This window comes from Podarcis erhardii, assembly GCF_964252035.2.
Source record: "Podarcis erhardii genome assembly, chromosome: 3".
In the NCBI taxonomy this organism is placed as follows: Eukaryota; Metazoa; Chordata; class Lepidosauria; order Squamata; family Lacertidae; genus Podarcis; species Podarcis erhardii.
The window spans coordinates 89,607,403-89,627,620 of NC_138507.1; the positions used below are offsets into that span (position 1 = coordinate 89,607,403).

A 20,218-nucleotide genomic window follows, 5' to 3' on the forward strand; every position below is an offset into this window, starting at 1 on the left:
TAGGAGTGTTTTTTGTGTTTGAGGCAGCCAGCAGTTCAACAGGCAACTTCCAGAGTGGCAGTATGACATACAGTGGTACCTTGGTTCTCGAACGGCTTAGTTGTCAAACAAATTGCCTCCCAAACACCACAAACCTGGAAGTAAGTTTTCCGGTTTGGGAATGTTTTTCAGAAGCTGAACGTCCGACACAGCTCCTGCAGCCAAGCAGAAGCTGCTCCTTGGTTTTTGAACGGTTTCGGGAGTTGAACAGACTCCTGGAACAGATAAAGTTCAAGAACCAAGGTATCACTGTAATAACACATCCATATTTCAGCAGAGGTATTTAAGTTCTGTATGTTAACTATGTTGTGGCACCACTGTTTAATTCATCCTTGGAGATAGCCACTCTCCCTTTTTCCATTGGTCAGTAACCTTGAGGCTTGTTTTTTAGACAAGGATGGACTGCTGCTCTCCAACAAGTTTGCATCTAAACATTGATTTCTCAGTTCTTCTTATGTGGTTGGCATTCACTTTTCTGCTCTCTCCTGGAGCCCTATTGAAGCATCTGTCTGCCCGCCATGCCCAGTAGAGTACCTTTGCTGAAAAATCCTCCCCTCAACTGCTTAAGATAGCTACTATGATTAAAAGCTTCTAGTATTGTCCGGCTAGCTATATCTTTATTCATACAGTACAGTGGTACCTCGGGTTACATACGCTTCAGGTTACATACGCTTCAGGTTACAGACTCCGCTAACCCAGAAATAGTGCTTCAGGTTAAGAACTTTACTTCAGGATAAGAACAGAAATCGTGCTTCGGCGGCGCAGAAGCAGCAGGAGGCCCCATTAGCTAAAGTGGTGCTTCAGGTTAAGAACAGTTTCAGGTTAAGAACGGACCTCTGGAACGAATTAAGGACTTAACCTGAGGTACCACTGTACAGAGGAGCTTCAGTGCTAGCATATTTAATGGATAACTTGAGATGCAAGCTATTCTTTTCTCTGAGATGGAAAGAGGAGTGTGTCTTTGTAGGAGGCAGATGGTAGATGGTCATAAAGATGGAGCATGAAGAAATCTTTCATACCTGTCTATTTATTTTATCTAAGCTTCTCTTGCACAGAACTGCAGTACAAAGGAGGAATGGCCCAAAATCGAGCAGTGGAGTTCCATTTCAAGCAAGGTTCCTCCATCTGATTTCAGGCAGTTTCCCCCTTACACTGCAGTTCCATGTTCAGGATCCCCCCCCCCAAAGAAAAAACAACCTCTGGAGAGGGGAGGGGAAAGGAAAGCTTGTTTGCGCAAGCTGCCTTCCTCTCACGCAACCATTGCATACAACACAGTATTTTTAGCATCTAATATCTCCAGAATGAGGAAGCTGTCTCCAATACTGCCTATTAACACGAGGCTATAAATGTTAATAATGGAGGGGGGGACATAGGCAGGCAGACAGGCAAATGGTGGTGTCCTTCAATCTAACTGGGCAAAAATGGTTAGGATAATTGTGTAGGTTTGTGCAAAGGGCTGAACTGGGAACATGTACACACCCTCTCAGATGGGTGTTAGTTACAAATAATTATGGGTACTTGGTTGGCATAAATATTGTCTTTTGAAAATCGGTATCCTTTCCTGAGTTTATACCTGTTTTTTGTAGGCTTCTTCGTTTCTCAGGTCCTTACTATGCAACTTGGTTCTACTCCAAACACAAGGGGAAATGAATTATAGCAGTTGTAACAGTGTAGAGCAGATGTTTTGGTTGGACTGGCTATTAGCACTGTGACTCATCATAAATCCTCAGTTCCAGTAAGTTCCCAGTTTTTAGTTACAGTAGGTAGAAGGATGCAGGAAAACAATGTGTTCGTGCATTGTGCTTTGAATGTGTTTGGGCATTAGTTGCCAGGAATCTATTTTTTAAAAGGTTACTCTGTTGTTTAATGGCTTACATGGTCAAATAAAAAAAACAAATTGTGAAAGGTATCCTGAAACCTACATCACTACAAGGAACAAGAACTGGCGCATCGTTTAAATGATCCTAATGGATAAAACACAAAATTCAGTTAAGAGAATTTTAGCATACTATACATTATGGGGAAATGATTACTTTAAAAATGCATTGTCTTTAAATTATTTGTTTTTAAAAGAAACTTATACCCCCATCACTCCAATATGAAATGAAGCAGTTTACAAATACAAGTAAAAACAATATCAAAATCTCTGCATAACAAATTGAGAGCTTTATGGTGAATGAAATGGTTTGTTGTTGTTTTTAAAATAGTTGTATGTTCTAAGCATCCTTCCCCTCCCCCCCCCCCGCGTAAAATCTGTGATCTTCAAAACTGGGAACAGTGGCTTTTTCAGAAAAAGGAACAGTGGCAGGGAATTTTGAGCAGTGTTTATGTTCATACGGCTTGTTCACAGTATAAACCATTGTACCCCATAAATCTGTTCTGGGCTTCCCCCCATCCTCTGGTTTACTATGAATGAGTAGTGTGATCATACACTTAAAGAAGAGAGAGAGAGTCTATCAGACTAGGGGGGAGTTCTGTAAAAGTTGTGCCAACACTGAGATGACCCTGTTCCTGGATCCTACCAACTGTCCTTTCAGTGTGGGCAGTCAGTAAGCTGAGTGAGGGCAGTCACTGAGCTGAGACTTTGATCAAGTGGATTTATACGGGCGAAGGCAGCCAATCAGGGTGTCGTTAACTTAAACTGGGCCTGTATACTAATAGGTAGCCAGTGCCTTTGGTATAGAATCTTTGTGCTCCAGTTGCCACAGCCTGTCCTGACAAGCCACTTTTTGTACCAGTTATCATTTCTGAACTGTCCTTGAAGGCAGCCCTGCATAGAAAGTGTTGTAATAGTCCATTCTGAGTGCGGTTAAACCACTAGGACATCAACTACCAACGTCAGATCTGCTTTCTTCAGTAAGTGCACTCTGCCTAGAGAAAGTGCAGTTAAGTGTCCAAAACAATACATATGCAGTCCCGGGCTCCCCAATGTCTTGGGGTGTCCGTCCCCCCCAGCAGATAGGGAGCAGACAGTGGCACTGAAAAAACAGACATGCATATAGAAGTGACTCAGTATTATAAGCAGGCCTGCTTGACCTTCAGCTCTTGTCCAGGCATGCTACAAATTCTTCCTGCAAGTGTCATCTGTGATACCTCTGGCTTGGTTTACCCCCATAGGGTATTTCTCTTTCAAGTTGCGATAATTAGAAAAAGGATTCCATCATGCTTACATAGTTGTATTGTTATCTCTTTACCAAATGAATAATTAAGTATATATATATTTATCACAGTATTTATATACCCCCATCTTACAAAGCTTCAGGGAGGTGTGCAACAATATATAAACATTTAGGAGCAATACAAATACCCTACTGAATTATGGAAATAGAACAAACTGATTTGTTCCCAAATTAAGACCATTGCTGCATCTAGCCCAGTATTGGGCCACAGCTCTCCTGGATTTCAGCCTTTCCCAGCCTTTCTACCAGTGAACGAACCTGATTACATTCTGCATGCAGAGCATGTGCTGTACTTCTGAGCCATGGGACTTTTTGCCAGAATATTTATTCTCTGGGATGTTAGCAACACTGGAAAGAGATATTGCTTGGTTGCTCACGAGTCCTCTTACAACTTTTAAAACAAAAACAGAGAAAGTCAAGCTGATTGAAACAATTGGAGAACTACATTTTTCAAATTTTGGGAGGGTCAGCAGAATAGCCATGCACATGGCCAAATTTGGCATCTAGAAAACCATAAACTCACTTCCTTAATTTTAAAAATAATCTTGCATTCATAGTTGTGAAGGGCAAATTGAAATGGTGGCCGCAAAATGTCTCAAGATTACAAATCATGAAGCAAAGAATCAACCCATATTCCTTGTTTGTTACAGTTATAAAAATTTTATTATTATTAAGAGCTGAGTTGAGTTTTGAGGGCAACAATTTCTGCAGAAGAATATTGTGACATGCCCACTAGCAGTAATTTGACATCTGCCATGTTCATAGCAATGACATGTAATTTATGTCGACCTAAAATATGCAGATTTGTCCCTGCTAATGTTCTGTTTTCCAGTGTGCCCCTCAGTGCTGAGCAAGTTGTCTCTCCACATTTCTTTTTAATGGGTTGCACTTGCAGACTGCAAACCTCTTGAACAGGCCTTGGACTCTCTCCCATTATTGAGCTTATGTCTACTTTCAGTCTGAAGTTGTTTTCTTTTTGTGTATGTTTGTTTGTAGGATGCAAATGAAGACCCCGGGGAAGATGTTGCTCTTCTTTCCGTCAGCTTTGAGGATACAGAAGCTACTCAAGTTTTCCCCAAACTGTATCTGTCTCCACGAATCGAACAGTAAGTGCAGCACCTCATATATGATATTCCTGTTCTCATAACATTTAATTATACCTCTTGCTGTTCATGCAGGAAGTTTTGGGGGGCATCAAACCTCTCTGACTTTTAATTGACAAAAGCCAAGATTATGATTGTAAGTGGCTATGGTGGTAAAGCCATGCAGTTTCCCATGCCAGATCCATCCTTAAGTACAGTGGTACCTCGCAAGACGAATGCCTCGTAAGACGAAAAACTCACAAGACGAAAGAGTTTTTCGTTTTTTGAGTTGCTTCGCAAGACGAATTTCCCTATGGGCTTGCTTCGCAAGACGAAAACGTCTTGCAAGTTTGGGACTTCCGGGTTGACGCGATCGGTGTAATGGCGGATTCCCTCCGAGCTCCGGAGGGAATCGGCTCCTCTGAGGACGGGTCTTGCCGCGCCGGCGACGCGGGGACCCTTAGAAACCACAGGTGCGGATACCTGTGGACTTGGTGACTCGGTGGGCACCTTAAGCGCCCCCCCTGACAGTCGAAGAGCCTTTTTAAAGGCTGCGGAGAAGGTACGGGGGGTGGCGTGGTGCTGAGAGTAAAACCGCTACCTCAGTGGAGTGAAGCCGCAAGCCATTCACCGGAGAGCGTCAACTTTCTACCTGAAAATTCGATTGGATACAAACACCCCGTGAGTAGAAGAAAACTTGGACTTTAAAAAAATCGTTATTTGTAAATCGGGCAAACGGGGGGATGTGCTAAAGGGAAGTCCGCACCCCCCTTTCATACAGACAATTGGAAGCAAGGAGCGAAAATCTAAGATCGGAAAAAAGATTTTATGTCTACGGAAACTGGTAAGAGACTTTAATAACTTTTAAGAACAAGTTTTATTTTGTCAAGTTGTGCTGGAGGGAAGAGACGAACTTTGGAAACTTTTGTGACCCCCCCCCCTTGGACCTGGGAGCGTCCTGCACCAATCTAGCCTTAAGGAATCGGAGTTTGACAGCTGTCAACTGAGCTGTCAAACAGCTGAACAAAGGACAAAACTGTATTACTATATATCTCTTTGGTTTAAAGGTGTTACATATAAACAGACGTGATTTGAAACAAAGTAATAAACAATAGGGTAAAGGATTGCTGGCGTAGAACTTTGAACAATGGCAATCCCCCTAGGGGAAACCAGTGACACTACAATGGCTGCAGAAGGAAAATTACTAGCACAAATTGAGAGAGCCTCTTTTCTCGTGGGAATCTTACAAGAACAATACATGACCTTGATTTTTAAAACAAACAACCTTGCTGATGGAACTAGAGACTTGTTCTTGAGAGACTCTGTAGCTCAACCAAATATGACATCTTTGGAGGGGGTGAAGGAGGAAGTCGGAGAAGAGAAAGTGTGGAAACCTATGTTGCCAGAGAACAAAGAAACCTTTTGGATTACAAAGTATGAAGACATGAGACTGAGGAGAAAAGTGAAGGAGGAAGCCCTTGGAAACTGTGGAATTATGAAAATTAAAGGAGTAAAGAAATATAACTGGGACTTCCTCCTCTTTTCTGGCCTTTATTATCTGCAACCTGGAGGACTTTTGGTAGAACCCTGGCAACAAGTTTTCTCAATTAGGTTTGAACTGGGAGAAGAGGAAGTAACTGTAACAGACACCCTTCGAGACCTGGAAACCAGCAAAAAGGAATATCAACAGAAAAACCGGAGAGAGACTGAAATAGACTTGAGGGCTGGAGATGTGAGGAATCCTGGCTAGGAATTTTATGGGAGGATAACTACCTGGGAAGGGACAGATACCCGGGCAGGGAGGGAGGGGGAAAACAGATTTTTGAAAAACTTTATGATTTTTGGATATTGTAAATTTGATTTATACTTTAATATAAAAAAGGGGAGATTGGTATATAAATTTTGATTGATCTTAGAAAAAAGGATTTATTGCATATAAGAAGATAGGGTAATAATATGGGGTTTAATAAGATGAACTAAGTTGGAGAATAATGAGATTAAGTTTAGAGAGAGGAATAAGAACTTGCTGAATTAAATGGGGGAAGTGGGATGTATGTGGGGGGGTGGGGGGAAGTCATATGTGTTGTTTGTTGTTAAAAAATTTGAAAACCCAATAAAAATTTATAAAAAAAAAAAAAAAAAAAACGTCTTGCAAGTTTGTTTCCTTTTTCTTAAAACGGTTAATACCCAGGGTGCATTCAGGGGGTGCAGTTGCGACTTGACTTCGAGGAGCAACTCATAGCACGCGGTGTGGTAGCCTTTTTTGAGGTTTTTGAAGACTTTGGTGATTTTTGAAGCTTTTCCAAAATCTGTGCTTCGCAAGACGAAAAATTCGCAAGACGAAAAAACTCGCAGAACGAATTAATTTCATCTTGCGAGGTACCACTGTATATAAAACTATTAGAGCTGAGCCAGCATTGGCAGTATTGCAAGCAGCTTGTAGCTTCCTGAAATGGTATTGGTTGAAGGTTCCATCTTTTCTCTCTTTATTCCATTGACCACACACCCCCACCCAAGGGGATTTAAGGTGCAGAGATTTTTCTCAGATTTTTTCCATTAGGGGAAACATATAAAACGGCAGTGACAGGCTGATCATAGAATCACAGAATTGTCGAGTTAGAAGGAACCACGCGGGTCATCTTGTCCAACCCACTGCAATGCAGGAATACTTTGCCCAACGTGGATCTCAAACCCACATCCCTGAGATTAAGAGTCTCATGCTCTACTACCTGAGCTATCCACTGCTTGTATGTCAGTCATCTGGTTAGTCAGCGCACTATCCCAGGAGCAACTTTGACAGAATAATATATGAGAAAACAGCAGTGAATGACCATAGAAAATGGCACAACTCACCAATGGTTCTAGCACCTATTAAAAATGAAATAAAGTAATTAAATGCTACCATTCAGCAATGTCACAGCTGCATGAGTGACAGCCCCAACTCATGCCTTCGCCCAGGTTGGGTGTCTTGTTAACCCTTTCATTGTGTTTTCCTATGCAGTGAACTTAGATTCTTGCAATGTGTTTCAGCTGTAGCTAGTGGATATTTTTATTGAGAGGCATAAATCGAAGCGTCTGGAACTCTTTGGCTGTTGTGCTAGCTTGTGTGTTTCTTTATCTCTGAATCTCAACTACTGTAGGTATGGGGTCAGAGTGGTGTGAACCAGGAAGTGATGTTTGTTTCCCTGCCACAGCCTCTGTATGCCTGGTGCTGCGTCATTATTACATTGTGAGTAAGTCAGTAGCCAATCTTCCAACCTGTGTAGTCAGGAGTGAGGAATGCAATGCAACAAGCTTCATTCTGCAAATGGACAGAGCACTAGTTAAATTTAATTCTCACCTTTTTAGTGCAGTATTTAACAGGGAATAGGATCAAGCTATCAAATAATTTTGTTATATGTTGTTGTTGAATAGCATTCCCCCTAAACTATGCCCTATGAGAATAGAAAAAGGCTTCTCCAGATTAAGCGGCATTTAGGCAAGCTGTAAGAATGCTTTTCTTAAAGTGCAGCTGGGAATCTGTGGTCTAAAAAGCTATTTTGACCAAGCACATGAAGGAACATTTTACTTGAAAGTTACTGTGCAATACATTTAGCAGACTTGCTAATAAACTAATTTTGCTCCTAAAATGGAAGCATTGGAAGTGGTGGAGAAAATCCACCTCCTTCATTAGTTTTCTCTTCTTCCATTTTTGGAGCTGAGTGCATCTCTGTTCCTTTTCCAGCCCGCCCCCCCATCCCGGCACTTTGTACTTCAGTCTTGAAAGGTCTGCTTCAGAGCTTCAGGCTTAAATGTACTTTACCTTAGAGATAAGAATCCGTGGAAAAACCTCTTGTTTTGCTTTACGTCTTAACAGATGAAGGCTTCCAAAGAGAAAGTTACAAGTTGTTAACCTGAAAGAAAGCCTCAAAGGCTTTAAAGGTTTTTAGTGTCCTTAAATGGATGCAGTATCTAAGGTGGAAAACCTGCTTCTTCAAATACCTAGTCTAGACATAGTTACAGGTAGGTAGCCGTGTTGGTCTGCCGTAGTTGAAACAAAATAAAAAAATCCCTTCCAGTAGCACCTTAGAGACCAACTAAGTTTGTTACTGGTATGAGCTTTCATGTGCATGCATACCAATACCAAATTTTGTTGGTCTCTAAGGTGCTACTGGAAAGATTTTTTTTATTTTGTTTTTAGTCTAGACAGTGTAGGATATTGAAAGAAAGAAATGGTCTCAGGTAACTGATTGGACAAATACATCCTCCATAGGTTTGTTTTTATTATAGATGTTAAATGTGCATACACTTGGATTGTGAACGCCTATGGGACACAGTGCCAAGTACTTTGTAAAAGAAGAAAGTGTAATTAGATAGGATTAATTTTTGATTAGGATTAATACTGATCATACTGAAGGAGGCTTTGGGGCTTGGGAGTGTTGCTGGACCTAGCTTTGAGTGGCCACTGTAGCCAGGTATGTTCCTTCCCCCAAAAAAGAACTTTGAGTGGTATATTGTGGTATATTTATAGTGTCTTTTTGAGAAATATGTGTGCCTGCCTACCACGGTCCAGTAGCCTAGTTGCAAGGCATCCTTTAAGAGTCTACCTTGGAACAATGTCCAGAATGCTGACTACATTGTTGAGTGGCTGCAGCTGAGGACAACATACCTCCAACTCACAAATGACTGCTCTGGTTACCAGAGTTTCCAAGGCCAATTCAGAGTATTGGTTTTAGCCATTCAAGGCCTAAGTGGTTTGGACCCCAGATATTTGGAGGAACTCCACCTTCTCTGTACACCTCTGTGTGCATTAAGATCTGCATTACTGCAGACCAGCATAAGTAAAAATGTAATAAGTGAGCTTAATCAGTCATAAGGAATGTTTCTCAAAAGCTGCTGTTTTCATTGAGAGGATAGGTCTCTGGCCCCAGGCCCATACATAGCATGAGGGAAAGGGTTAAACTCACCCTCTCTACGTGCTGTAATCCTGATAGTTATCAAATACAACGCCCTGTAGCCGCTGTTTTCATTTTTAAAACTATGCACATTAAATGCAAATATGCATTTACCATCACATTTACTTTGACCCTATGACAGCTGCTGTCAAATTTAGCATCTAGTTAAGCACTTAGACATATTTTATGAAAATATATTGTTCAGACACCTTCAAACATTCTTTAGCAATAATGGGGTGATAAGATTTTAAATACAAGTCATAATGGTCTCATGTGAAAAGGTTAAGTGAAGTGCATGTCATCAAGATTCTTTTAAGGAAGAAAGCACTAGAAATAATCTTTTGTTGACTTCCGATGCAAGCAAATTATCCAGTTTATTTCATTGCTTTAATGCTAGCTAACTATATTTGTGAAAAGGAAGGCCAGTGCTTCAGCAAGTGCTTGTTACAATGCTAATTGTAATCTCCACAGTTGTTTATCTCGCATGAAAAGGTATAACTTTGACAATTTTGCTAGGAATACAAATGTTCAGGTTAGTTAATGGTCTATCACCTTCTTTGGTGTAACCTCTACTGACTAAATTATACTATCATTTTATTTGGGGAGTAATTTGTGGTGTAAAAAGGTAAAGGTAAAGGACCCCTGACAGTTAAGTCTAGTTGCAGACGACTCTGGGGTTGCGGCGCTCATCTCGCTTTACAGGCCGAGGGAGCCGGTGTTTGTCCTCAGACGGTTTTCCCAGGTCATGTGGCCAGCATGACTAAGACGCTTCTGGCACAATGGAACACTGAAACCAGAGCAGCGCACGGAAACACTGTTTACCTTCCCGCCGGAGCGGTACCTATTTATCTACTTGCACTGGCAGGAGCTGGGACAGAGCAATGGGAGCTCACCCTGTTGTGGGGGATTCAAACCGCCGACTTTCTGATCGCCAAGCCTAAGAGGCTCAGTGGTTTAGACTGCAGGGCCACCCGCATCCCAATTTGTGGTGTAGAAGAGGGTAATTGTAAAGATTGATCCATCTCTTTTAGATTTATGATTGGTGGATTTTTAAGGTAAAGTGTATATGAAATTTTTTTCCGAGGAGAGAAAACTACTCAAGAAACTTTGTTAAATTTGAATAATTGCTTACTTAATTTTTATCAGGTGTTTCTAAACTGGCAAATCTTGGCTTCATGTTTAACATCTTACACGAAACATGAGTAGGCACTTGCAATGTTCAACTTTGTGGTATACTTACCCTCCTGAAAGTTAACGGTTTAAATGTAGACTTAATCCATCATGGAGCCTTGGCTTACCAAGTCAAACTGCCACTTGTGATCACTTGACACTCATACAAATATATCTACTTGCATGTAATTTTGTCAGAACATTAGAAGGCCTCCAGAAACCTAAAAGGTATACATTAGTGGCTAGAGCTCTTCCAGATTCTTGTTGTGTACTTTATATAAACATATTCACAAGGCAGAGCTCTGCCTCACCATTTTTGAAACATTAACCAAGAGGTATTTATTGCAAAATTAAGAAAATTTATCTGATATCTGTCTTAACAAGCAAAATTATTATAATGGGTCAACTTTAGTGAGCTGTGTCAGATATAATAGCTGTAAACCCTGCTTCTATGTTTTCCCGCACCAGCAGCCCTGTGTTGCACAGAATAATTGGGTGCAGTTTATAGATACAGCTGCTGCAAGTGGTCACGAAACAGAAAAGAGCAAGAACCCACTCCCCTCTTCCAAGATGGAGGCACGTTTAACAAAGAGAATGAGTATGTATATCAGGAAGGATGAAAAAAAAATGTTCTTGGTCTCTTCTTAAAAATAGGTGGCCCCTGGCCTCCTTCTCCAACTTACAAGTCAGAAGAAAGGGAAATTTTAATGAGATCACAAGCAGCCTGCTCTTTTTTTTTTAATCCCATGTTAGGTCCAAGGAGTACCTTGGAGACAGCGACCACAAGTCTTAAAACTGATATTATTAAATAGGTGCTGGACACACATGGTGATTAACCACATTACTGTTATTTGGCAATGGCAAGGAGGAAGGAGTCTGAGTGACTAACATGGATTTTGAGCATCAAGTCATTCAGCAACAATGTTGGGAATGGAGAGACATCAAATTCCTGCTGCCTCCCTTTAAAACATTTTTAAAAGCACAGTGTATTACAGTTAGCAGCAACAGGAGTTGCATGTTTACATTTCTATTACGCTAAACACTGATTTATTGTTTGACTCACACTATCCAACTGTTTCCAAATTTGAGCAGCAAATGAAGTTCATTTCCAAGTGATTTGGAGAGTGAACCAGTTTCAGGAACATAAATCTCCGGGGAACTCTTTCCAGTTGGTAGCCTTCTCTTTATTACCAGTATATTATAGCTTCCTCTGGCTTCCAATATGCTTCAATAATTAAAAGTGTCATATCAGGAGATCCATCTGGTAAAATCACAGCTAAAAGGAGGAACCTTTAGAAATAGGTAGAGGGGGCTTATTAAAATATAAAACAAAATTTTAAACAACAGTACAATCTGAAATGTAAGTAGAAATCTTAATCAAATGGTTTAATTTTTTTGCAGGTGAAGTCAGGTACAGTGCTACCTTGGGTTAAGAACTTAATTCGTTCTGGAGGTCTGTTCTTAACCTGAAACTGTTCTTAACCTGAAGCACCACTTTAGCTAATGGGGCCTCCCGCTGCCGCTGTGCCACCGCTACGCGATTTCTGTTCTCATCCTGAAGCAAAGTTCTTAACCCAAGGTGCTATTTCTGGGTTAGCGGAGTCTGTAACCTGAAGCGTCTGTAACCCAAGGTACCACTGTATTAGTGATAGATTTACAGGCCATAGCCCTTTGGGGTCTCCAGGATTTCGTATGCTTCACAATTATGTGTATATCTGCCCAGAGTGGGAATGATGTCCTTGCTAAATAAGACCCACCATAACCACATTTGCTGGCACAGGAAGTCCTGTGAGGGAGGCTGGAAGGACTTTCAACTCTGTAGCAGTAAGTCAACTTCAAAGTTGTTCACATGACCCTGCCTCTAAATGTTTCTGTGTGTTCTGTAGTCTCTCTCAGACAGTGTTGAAAAAGCATTTGGAGCTTTGGGTTTGCTGCACATATGTATACTAATTCAGCGGTGTAGGTAGCTGCTGCTGCTAATTTAAATAAGTCCGTTTCTGTAGTGCTTTATGAACACAGTCTCCTTGACCTTGTTTGGCATTTGTGCAGTAAAGATGGAGAGCCTGACATGATCTAAGCATGCTGATTTCTAAGGACATGTCTCCCTGGGTGGGCCTGTTTTGCATTTTGAAGGCATTTTAGGCCTCCTTTAGAGCTTTTGTAATATTAGCTCCTCTGGGAAATAAAGCCCTGGCAGCTAGTTTCACCTCGGAACAAGTCTCTAAAAATTGGTTCCTTGTTGAGCTAAGTGGACTTTGTAAACAAATTATGCAGCCATTAAAAAACCACATGCAGCTGAACAAGTATGGCGTATGTATGCTGGGCTCTTTACATTTGCATAAGCATTGTGTCCTAGTCTTTAATATGCTGAGACTGTTTGCAATAGAGGACGAGATATAAAAGCGAGAGCCTATACCTATATGCTGTGTTAGCATGTTAATATCCAAGCCAACTAAAGTGTCTGGATAACCAGTATATTAATTATAGCCCACCCTTCATTAAAGGTAAAGGTACCCCTGCCCGTACGGGCCAGTCTTGACAGACTCTAGGGTTGTGTGCTCATCTCACTCTAGAGGCCGGGAGCCAGCGCTGTCCGCAGACACTTCCGGGTCACGTGGCCAGCGTGACGAAGCTGCTCCGGCGAACCGGCACCAGAGCAGCACACGGAAACGCCGTTTACCTTCCCGCTATAAAGCGGTACCTATTTATCTACTTGCACTTAAGAGTGCTTTCAAACTGCTAGGTGGGCAGGAGCTGGGACCGAATGACGGGAGCTCACCACGCCGCGGGGATTTGAACCGCCGACCATGCGATCGGCAAGTCCTAGGTGCTGAGGTTTTACCCACAGCGCCACCCGCGATGCTGTTAATTTTCAGCTACGTGAAACACAGGCAGCTGCTGCAATGCATTCATTGCTATTGTTTACAGATGGGTAGCCGTGTTGGTCTGCCATAGTCAAAACAAAATAAAAAAATTCCTTCCAGTAGCACCTTAAAGACCAGCTAACTTAGTTCTAGGTATGAGCTTTCGTGTGCATGCTATTGTTTGTTTGCACAGGACCTTTTTCCTAACATCCTCGTCAAACATTTCATAATGCACTACATACATGCAAACTAGGCAAGATTTCCAATAAGCTGTCACCCTACAATCAGCTATAAATGACTCCTTTTCACATTCCTTTTCACATTCACTGTTTTCCTCCTTGCTCATCAAACATCTCTCTAAAGATAACTGGGTGAAAGCATCTAAATATTACTACTTGCTTAGGGGTTGTTTGCATTTATATAACAGCATGTTTCCATAAATACTTAATTCCAAGATAGATTCATACATGACTTGATTTTTTTCTCCATCAGTTTTTTAAATATATATATTTCATTATCAAGCTGTGTGAAATAAAAAAGATGAGTCCATACATTTTGGGCTGTGTGTGTGTGTGTGTGTGTGTGTGTGTGTGTTTCTAACATTGCCCATAATGTTGAAAACTTTTTGAATTTGGAATTCCATCTTGAGTCACACAGATCCCTCCTGGCTTTCCTCCCAGACCCCCAAAAAGAACATCTTGGCCCCTAAAAGCTAAAACATGAATTTTGCTCTATGAAAACTAAACAAAACTTCTGCTGATGGGCTAGTTTTCTCAGGAAACCTACACACACACACACACCCCTTATGGGGCTGTCTCCATGCACACATGCGTGCATGACTGAATAATTCTAATTTCACTGTTTCTAAACTGATAAAATACTAAAAACTGTAAAAATGACTTTATTTTGTTTTGACTGACAGACAAGAGAATTTACAGATATAATATTTATAAAGAAACTTGTGATCCGTAACATTTTGCTATACATTCTCAAAAGCTTTGGTTATAATTCAGCTGGTATACAAATCAGATTTCTTAAAGTTGTACATCATATTGCTTAAATGCTCATTAAAATGTTTATAAGGCGAGGATCCAATGCTGGCAATGCCTGCCAGCTGAAATGCATAGGCAGCAAAGGTCAGTAAGTGGTATACAAACACAGCTGTAAGGCAACAAAGCCAGTGGTTCAGAACCAACACTGTAGAGAATCAGAAGATGTGTCAGAATTGGGCAAAAGGACATGGAGGTTTGGAGAAAAGTAGTCAGAAAATGGCTTATGCATGAACATTGAAATGACTCCTAACATTGAATAAGGGCATCTTTTCTCCCTCAGTTCCACTTCCCATGTTACAGTTTTAATTCATGGCAAAAAAAGTTATATGTAAACTTCTCAGAGGCTTTAGCATGCTTAAACATGAGGAAAGTGTTAGCTGTAGATCTGAAAGTTCTGAAGTGTCAGAACCTGTAAATAAAAGGGTACAGTGTGGCCTCCTGAGAAGTATGGTTCTCCAATGTATTTTAACTGTTGCATATCACATTAAAGCAGGTTTTTAAATGAATGGGAAGACTCTGCTGATAGAGGAGTCTCCTCAAGATGGTTTTCTCCAAATCAGGGTAGAACTTGTCCTTGCAGTTCTTTCCCTGTGCATTACCATGCTGTCCTCATGCCTGCAGAAAGCTTAAGTTAGCATAACTTTAAATGGGCTCCCATTTAGGAAAAGACCTTTGTAAACCTTCAAGCTAAAGAAAGTATCCAGTCATTTCTATACTGTATCTGGTTGCAACCCACACGCCCTGTGGCTCTGATGCACTGCCCAAGCTGTAAAATACGTTTGTGACCTGTATCTGGCATACCTCATCTTCAGTGCATGCCCATGATCTGCATCCAGTTTGGGGCAAGAAGGGTGCCCCAGTTTCCTTGGACAAGAACATTTGCAGTAGCTAGTCACACAGATTTTAGGAGTAGAAGATACCTGATCAGGTATGATGACTACTTCAGTGTAGTACTAGCAACCTAGTAGACAGAAGTTGATTGTTCCCCATATGTGTAAACAGCTTTTCAATTCATCTCAAGTAAATGTTACAATAAGCTTTTTTTTTTTTAAGGTTCTCTGTATGCTTACAGATCAAAAGCTAATTAGCTGTGCTTTGGTGTTTTGGGTACACTTACAAAATGTTTCAGGGGGGTGAAGAATTGCTGGGAAATCACACTGAAGCAGCACTAAAGACTGCCCAACCCACACAAATTATGTCTCTGCTAGAACAAAACATGACTCCTGCTGGAAAAAAGTATGTCAAAATTATTGAGTGCCATAGAGTTTAATGCTTCTCCAAGGGGTCCTGTTTAGATTTGCCAATTTATACCCTTAAATGTGCACTTATCACAGTTGTAGTGTGACTGGGGCATCACATTTCCTGTTCCCAAAAAGAAAGCTTCAGCCGTTGCCGTATCGTTCCTTTGCCCTGCACCACCGCCCACCAAAAATACACAGACCCAAGCACTAATTACTGAAGTGAGTAACAGTAGTTTTAAATTAACTAATTAGAATTTGTCCTCAGAGTGATTGTAATAGGTTCAAAAAGGTTAATTGTTCAAAGCTCTTGACAGGCATGGTTTCTGGTTAACTCCCTCTCTGTAAGCCTCCTTTTGTTGCCGTGCGGACATAATTTTTATTTATTTGTTCTTGGTGAGAGTTCAAACCCTGTTCAGATGTGAAATCTTGCCATTCAGAATGTTCAATACTGTTACCGTGGCCAGTTTCATGTGCAGCTAGCTTCCTTTTAATAAACATGCATGGAAACCTCACTCAGTTGGGAGATTGCCACTTCAGTCTTTGTTTCACAATGCCCTTTACATTTCTGATTTTGTTTCTGCATCTTTGTACGAGCCCTAGTTTGCCAGCCTGTGAATCTAGTAGGAGACAACTATCTATTGCTAAATCAGGAGGCTGGAAAGGTTTTTGCCGAGACGTTCTTCAGAAGTGTTCCAGCTTCCCTTAGAAAGACTTCGCTTTGTAGTTTGGTCTGTCCTGCTAATGTAGCCGATGGATCTGCTCAAGGAAATTGTTCTGATATGGCAAATTTCCTTGTTTTTTTGACTAGTGACTACCAGTTGCCCAATTAATTGTGCAGGTTGTTACATGCACACACAGCTCTGTTCCACATCATATCTTGTATGATCAAGGCTTTTAACATCAAGTGTAGTATAAAATGTTTGCTTTTCCTCTAGTGAGAAATTGAATGTATCTGTATATAACCTAAAAGCAGTTATTGATATGTAACTTAAAAGCAGGGATCAGTTCTGTTGCAGTACGGGGCACCTTTCATAATAATAAAAAAGTAACCCTATTAAATGAGCAAAATCTTGTCAGAGATGAAGTTACACCAGAGCTTTCGGGAACAAAACTTGTACAAATAGAGCAAAACAATTCTGCTTGCAGATAACATAGTGTTTCTGGAGGAGAGGCTCTGCTCTTCTGTGTGGCTTAGCAATGTCAAGTTCTTATCTTGCTGGAGGGAGTTATGCTACTATAGTACTGTTCTGACCTTGAATAGCCTATTTACTGGTTGAAGGCACACACACACAAACACAAAAACCCAGGTCACTTAAGGACATAGGCAAGCCAGGAGAAAAACGTCTGGGGCCCTGCCTTCTTCTATGTTAAGTGATGTATCCCGCAGTATTTTTCTTCCTTGAAATCTTTCCAAGATAGTCTCAAAACTGTTTATGCTAATTGTTCCCTTGCACTGCTTTGGTAGTCTTTGTTCCATATGTTTGGTTCTGCATGCAAAAAAATTCTGCCAGTGGCTGGCTGCCTTGTGTACGGTTTCTAAGTTTATGCCCCTTTGTTCTGTTTGCTAGTAACTCCCAACAGCCTTCAAGCATTCATCTGTACCATTCGCTTTGGAAGATTTCCTATCTCCATGTTATGCTTGAATTCTCCCCCCACCCCACCATCCTTGACAGTAATTTGGGGATTTGAAAAAAAAATCATTTTGAATAAATTGCTTCTCTGGGTTGAAAACAATCTCTTGGATTGGTTTCTGGTTAGCTTTCTTTCCCCCCTGTAATTATATTTGATAGGGGTGGAATGAGAGTGATGCTGGTTTGCAAGTTGCTTGTGGCCTTGTAAGATCACATATTAACCAAGGTGACTTGCTCAGACTAACCTTCATGTACTATCCTGATTGCTCTTTAAATATGCTACCAATCAAAGTTGTTTCCCAGTTGTTCAGTTATCGTAAATGTTTTTTCTATTGTATCTCAGTTGTCATAACTACGCCCATGTCATAGTGGGTTTTTCTCTCCTCCAAACTTTATGACACACCCTTGAGTGACAGCTTTGGAGGCAATGGAGGCAGAATAGACACAGAGCTTAGAATAGTCAGGTATTCCTGTAGCAGCTGGTAGTGATGGACAGAGCACGTAGTTGATGGAATGTGGGAGGCAGGAAGGCACCAAGTGCAAAAGCATTTTGCCTGGCAAAAGCCCTCCCATGTCATCATTAAGAAGCAGAGGTTCTCTGTTTCATTGGATCTTTAATTGGCTTTCTGCATGATGGAAAAGGGTTGCAACAGCATACTGTAAAATATATCAGCCACATGGAACAAAGGTTTGAATTGAGATAAGATTTTCTTCGGCGCAAGAGTCAGTTGGAGAGAGGGAAGCCCACAGTTTGTTTATTCTAAGCTGCTTTTATATATTTATGATTCGGCAACCCTCTCCGGAATACAAGATAAAAAATGTATTTACAAGTGAAGAAGGGGCATTGGGGTAATATTGATATTAACAAGCAAAAATGGAAACTGCATGTGATCTGAAATGAAGAAAGGAGGGGAAAGGAAAGCTCAAGTATGACTGTGTTGGAATGACAGAGTAATTGCCCTCACCTCCATTTAAAAACAACAGACAAGGAAAAAGAGACCGAGATTTGTGTGTGCTTCTGACGGAATGTAATCTAAGATAAAATTTAATCGGGCTATAAATCTCTAGCTGGAAGGAAAAGAATTTGGGGGCTGTGATAAGAATGATGCAGAGATTCTGGGAGTTGGAAAGGAATATTAAATCTTCAGTGCGTTCAAAAACTGCCCACCTTTTCCTAGTCTGCGGAGAAATGGCAAAGATCTGTGACATGTTTTCCTAGTGAGGCAGAATGGTTTCTAGCAGACTGTTGCCTGTTCCGAGACATTGAAACAAAGGGACGGAGAGATAAGACCTCTGAGAAACTTTGAGATTCAGTTCTGCCCCAAGTCACGATGGGAGAAAACAATAGCTGGGAAGTGAAAGAGACAACGCCATACATGGACAGAAGGAATCTCCAGGAACATGATAGTTTTCACACGCAGGGCAGAATAAAGATAATAGTTTAAGTTCCTCACTTGAAGCTTTATAAATTTTTATATTGTAACATCATGAATGGAAATCATTAATTATGTAGCTGTTGACTAAGGGGTTATTATAACTGAAATGTAACTGACATTAATTAAGTGATATAATATCGGAAATGCATCCAAACCACCATGTGGGGAGCCACTTTAACTAAAATGTATTGATTGGAAGTTGATTGGCATTTTGATAATTGTATACTTTGGGAATTAATTGTTATTGTTACTGTTCTAATTTGTTATTATTGGGGGTATATTGGAAAACTAATTAAAATTTTATATATATGAATACTTCTTTCTGTTCTGCTACATGTTCTGTTGCTGAACTATCATTGCTTTAAGAAAACATTTCCCCAGATCTAACCCAAACCTTTTTACCTAACAATTACTTCATACATAAGGTTGGAATCTGTCGTGTGCTTACCAATACCAAACCTTTTTCTCTATGAAAAGAAGGATAACTTCCATCTCTACCTACCATTGATGCTTGTAAAGTGTCAGTATTGATTAGCAGGATGCAAAATGTCACAAAATGAATTCCCCACAACGTGTTTCATAGTCAGCTGGCTTATTGACCACCTTCTCCCACATGAAATTTGCAGAGGCAATTCTTTGTGTCCCACTGCCTTCAGAAGTGAAGAGGGTGGTCTTTTTCAGTTGTGTCATCCTGGCTTTTGAATGCCTTCCCCTAGTGAGGCTCACCTGATGCTGAATCTGATATCTTTTTGGCACCAGATCAACACCCTTTTATTTTCCAAGGCCTTATAAGATTTCAGCCTTTTTAGAGCAGAAGTAGTCAAGCTGCTACCCTTCAGATGTTGTTGGGCACCAGCTTCCATCATCTCTAGCCATCATGACCAATGGTCAGGAATGAGGGTTGTCCTGCTACATCTGAACGACACCACATTGACTACCCCTGAGTTAGTGTGTTGAAGTACTGTTTTTGCATGTACAGTCATACCTCGGGTTAAATACGCTTCGGGTTGAGCGCGTTCGAGTTGCGCTCCTCGGCAACCTGGAAGTAATGGAGCATGTTTGTTCCGGGTTTCGCCGCTTGCGCATGTGCAGATGCTCAAAATGACGTCACGCACATGCGCAGAAGCGTCGAAAAGCGATGCGCACATGCTCAGATGTACCGTCGCTAGTTACGTTTACCTCTAGATGCGAACGGGGCTCCGGAACGGATCCCATTCGTATCTAGAGGTACCACTGTGTTATTCTATCCTTGCCTTTTCCAGATGGAGCTGCGTTAGGTGTTTGTTTGTTTGTTTTGCTGTGTTGGAATTGTGCAAGCCATTCTGGGAACCTTTGGCAGTGCATTCTTTTTGATGTTATCAACTTTTTAGGTGGTTTGACTCACCCATTTGCTTGTACATTGATGCATGGTAAGGGCCAAAATTTCAGGGTAGGAATGAAAAAATGAGCTTGGATATGAAATTGCGCAAGTTGATGAGGAAATCTGCTTTGTCTGTAGCAATAGAGGAAAATTTCCACTCCTTCTTTCTTCTCTGTGGCAATCTTTAAGCCAGGGATGGATAACATTTTTCACGTGAAAGGTTATGGTCC

The 20,218-nt window shown here is 41.0% G+C and overlaps 1 protein-coding gene and 1 long non-coding RNA gene across 2 annotated transcripts in view; one reads left to right on the forward strand and one right to left on the reverse strand.

Moving 5' to 3' along the window:
* The window catches only part of BABAM2 (BRISC and BRCA1 A complex member 2), a 128,948-nt gene that overhangs the window by 40,573 nt on the left and 68,157 nt on the right, over positions 1-20,218 (forward strand). The window contains exon 7 of the mRNA XM_081854200.1: positions 4,215-4,324. Within this exon, the coding sequence (XP_081710326.1) occupies positions 4,215-4,324 (110 nt within the window). The remainder of the gene's footprint in view (positions 1-4,214; positions 4,325-20,218) is intronic.
* Positions 675-20,218, reverse strand: part of LOC309337606 — a 144,520-nt gene continuing 124,976 nt past the window's right edge. The window contains exon 3 of the long non-coding RNA XR_014154426.1: positions 675-898. This is a non-coding gene — a long non-coding RNA (uncharacterized lncRNA). The remainder of the gene's footprint in view (positions 899-20,218) is intronic.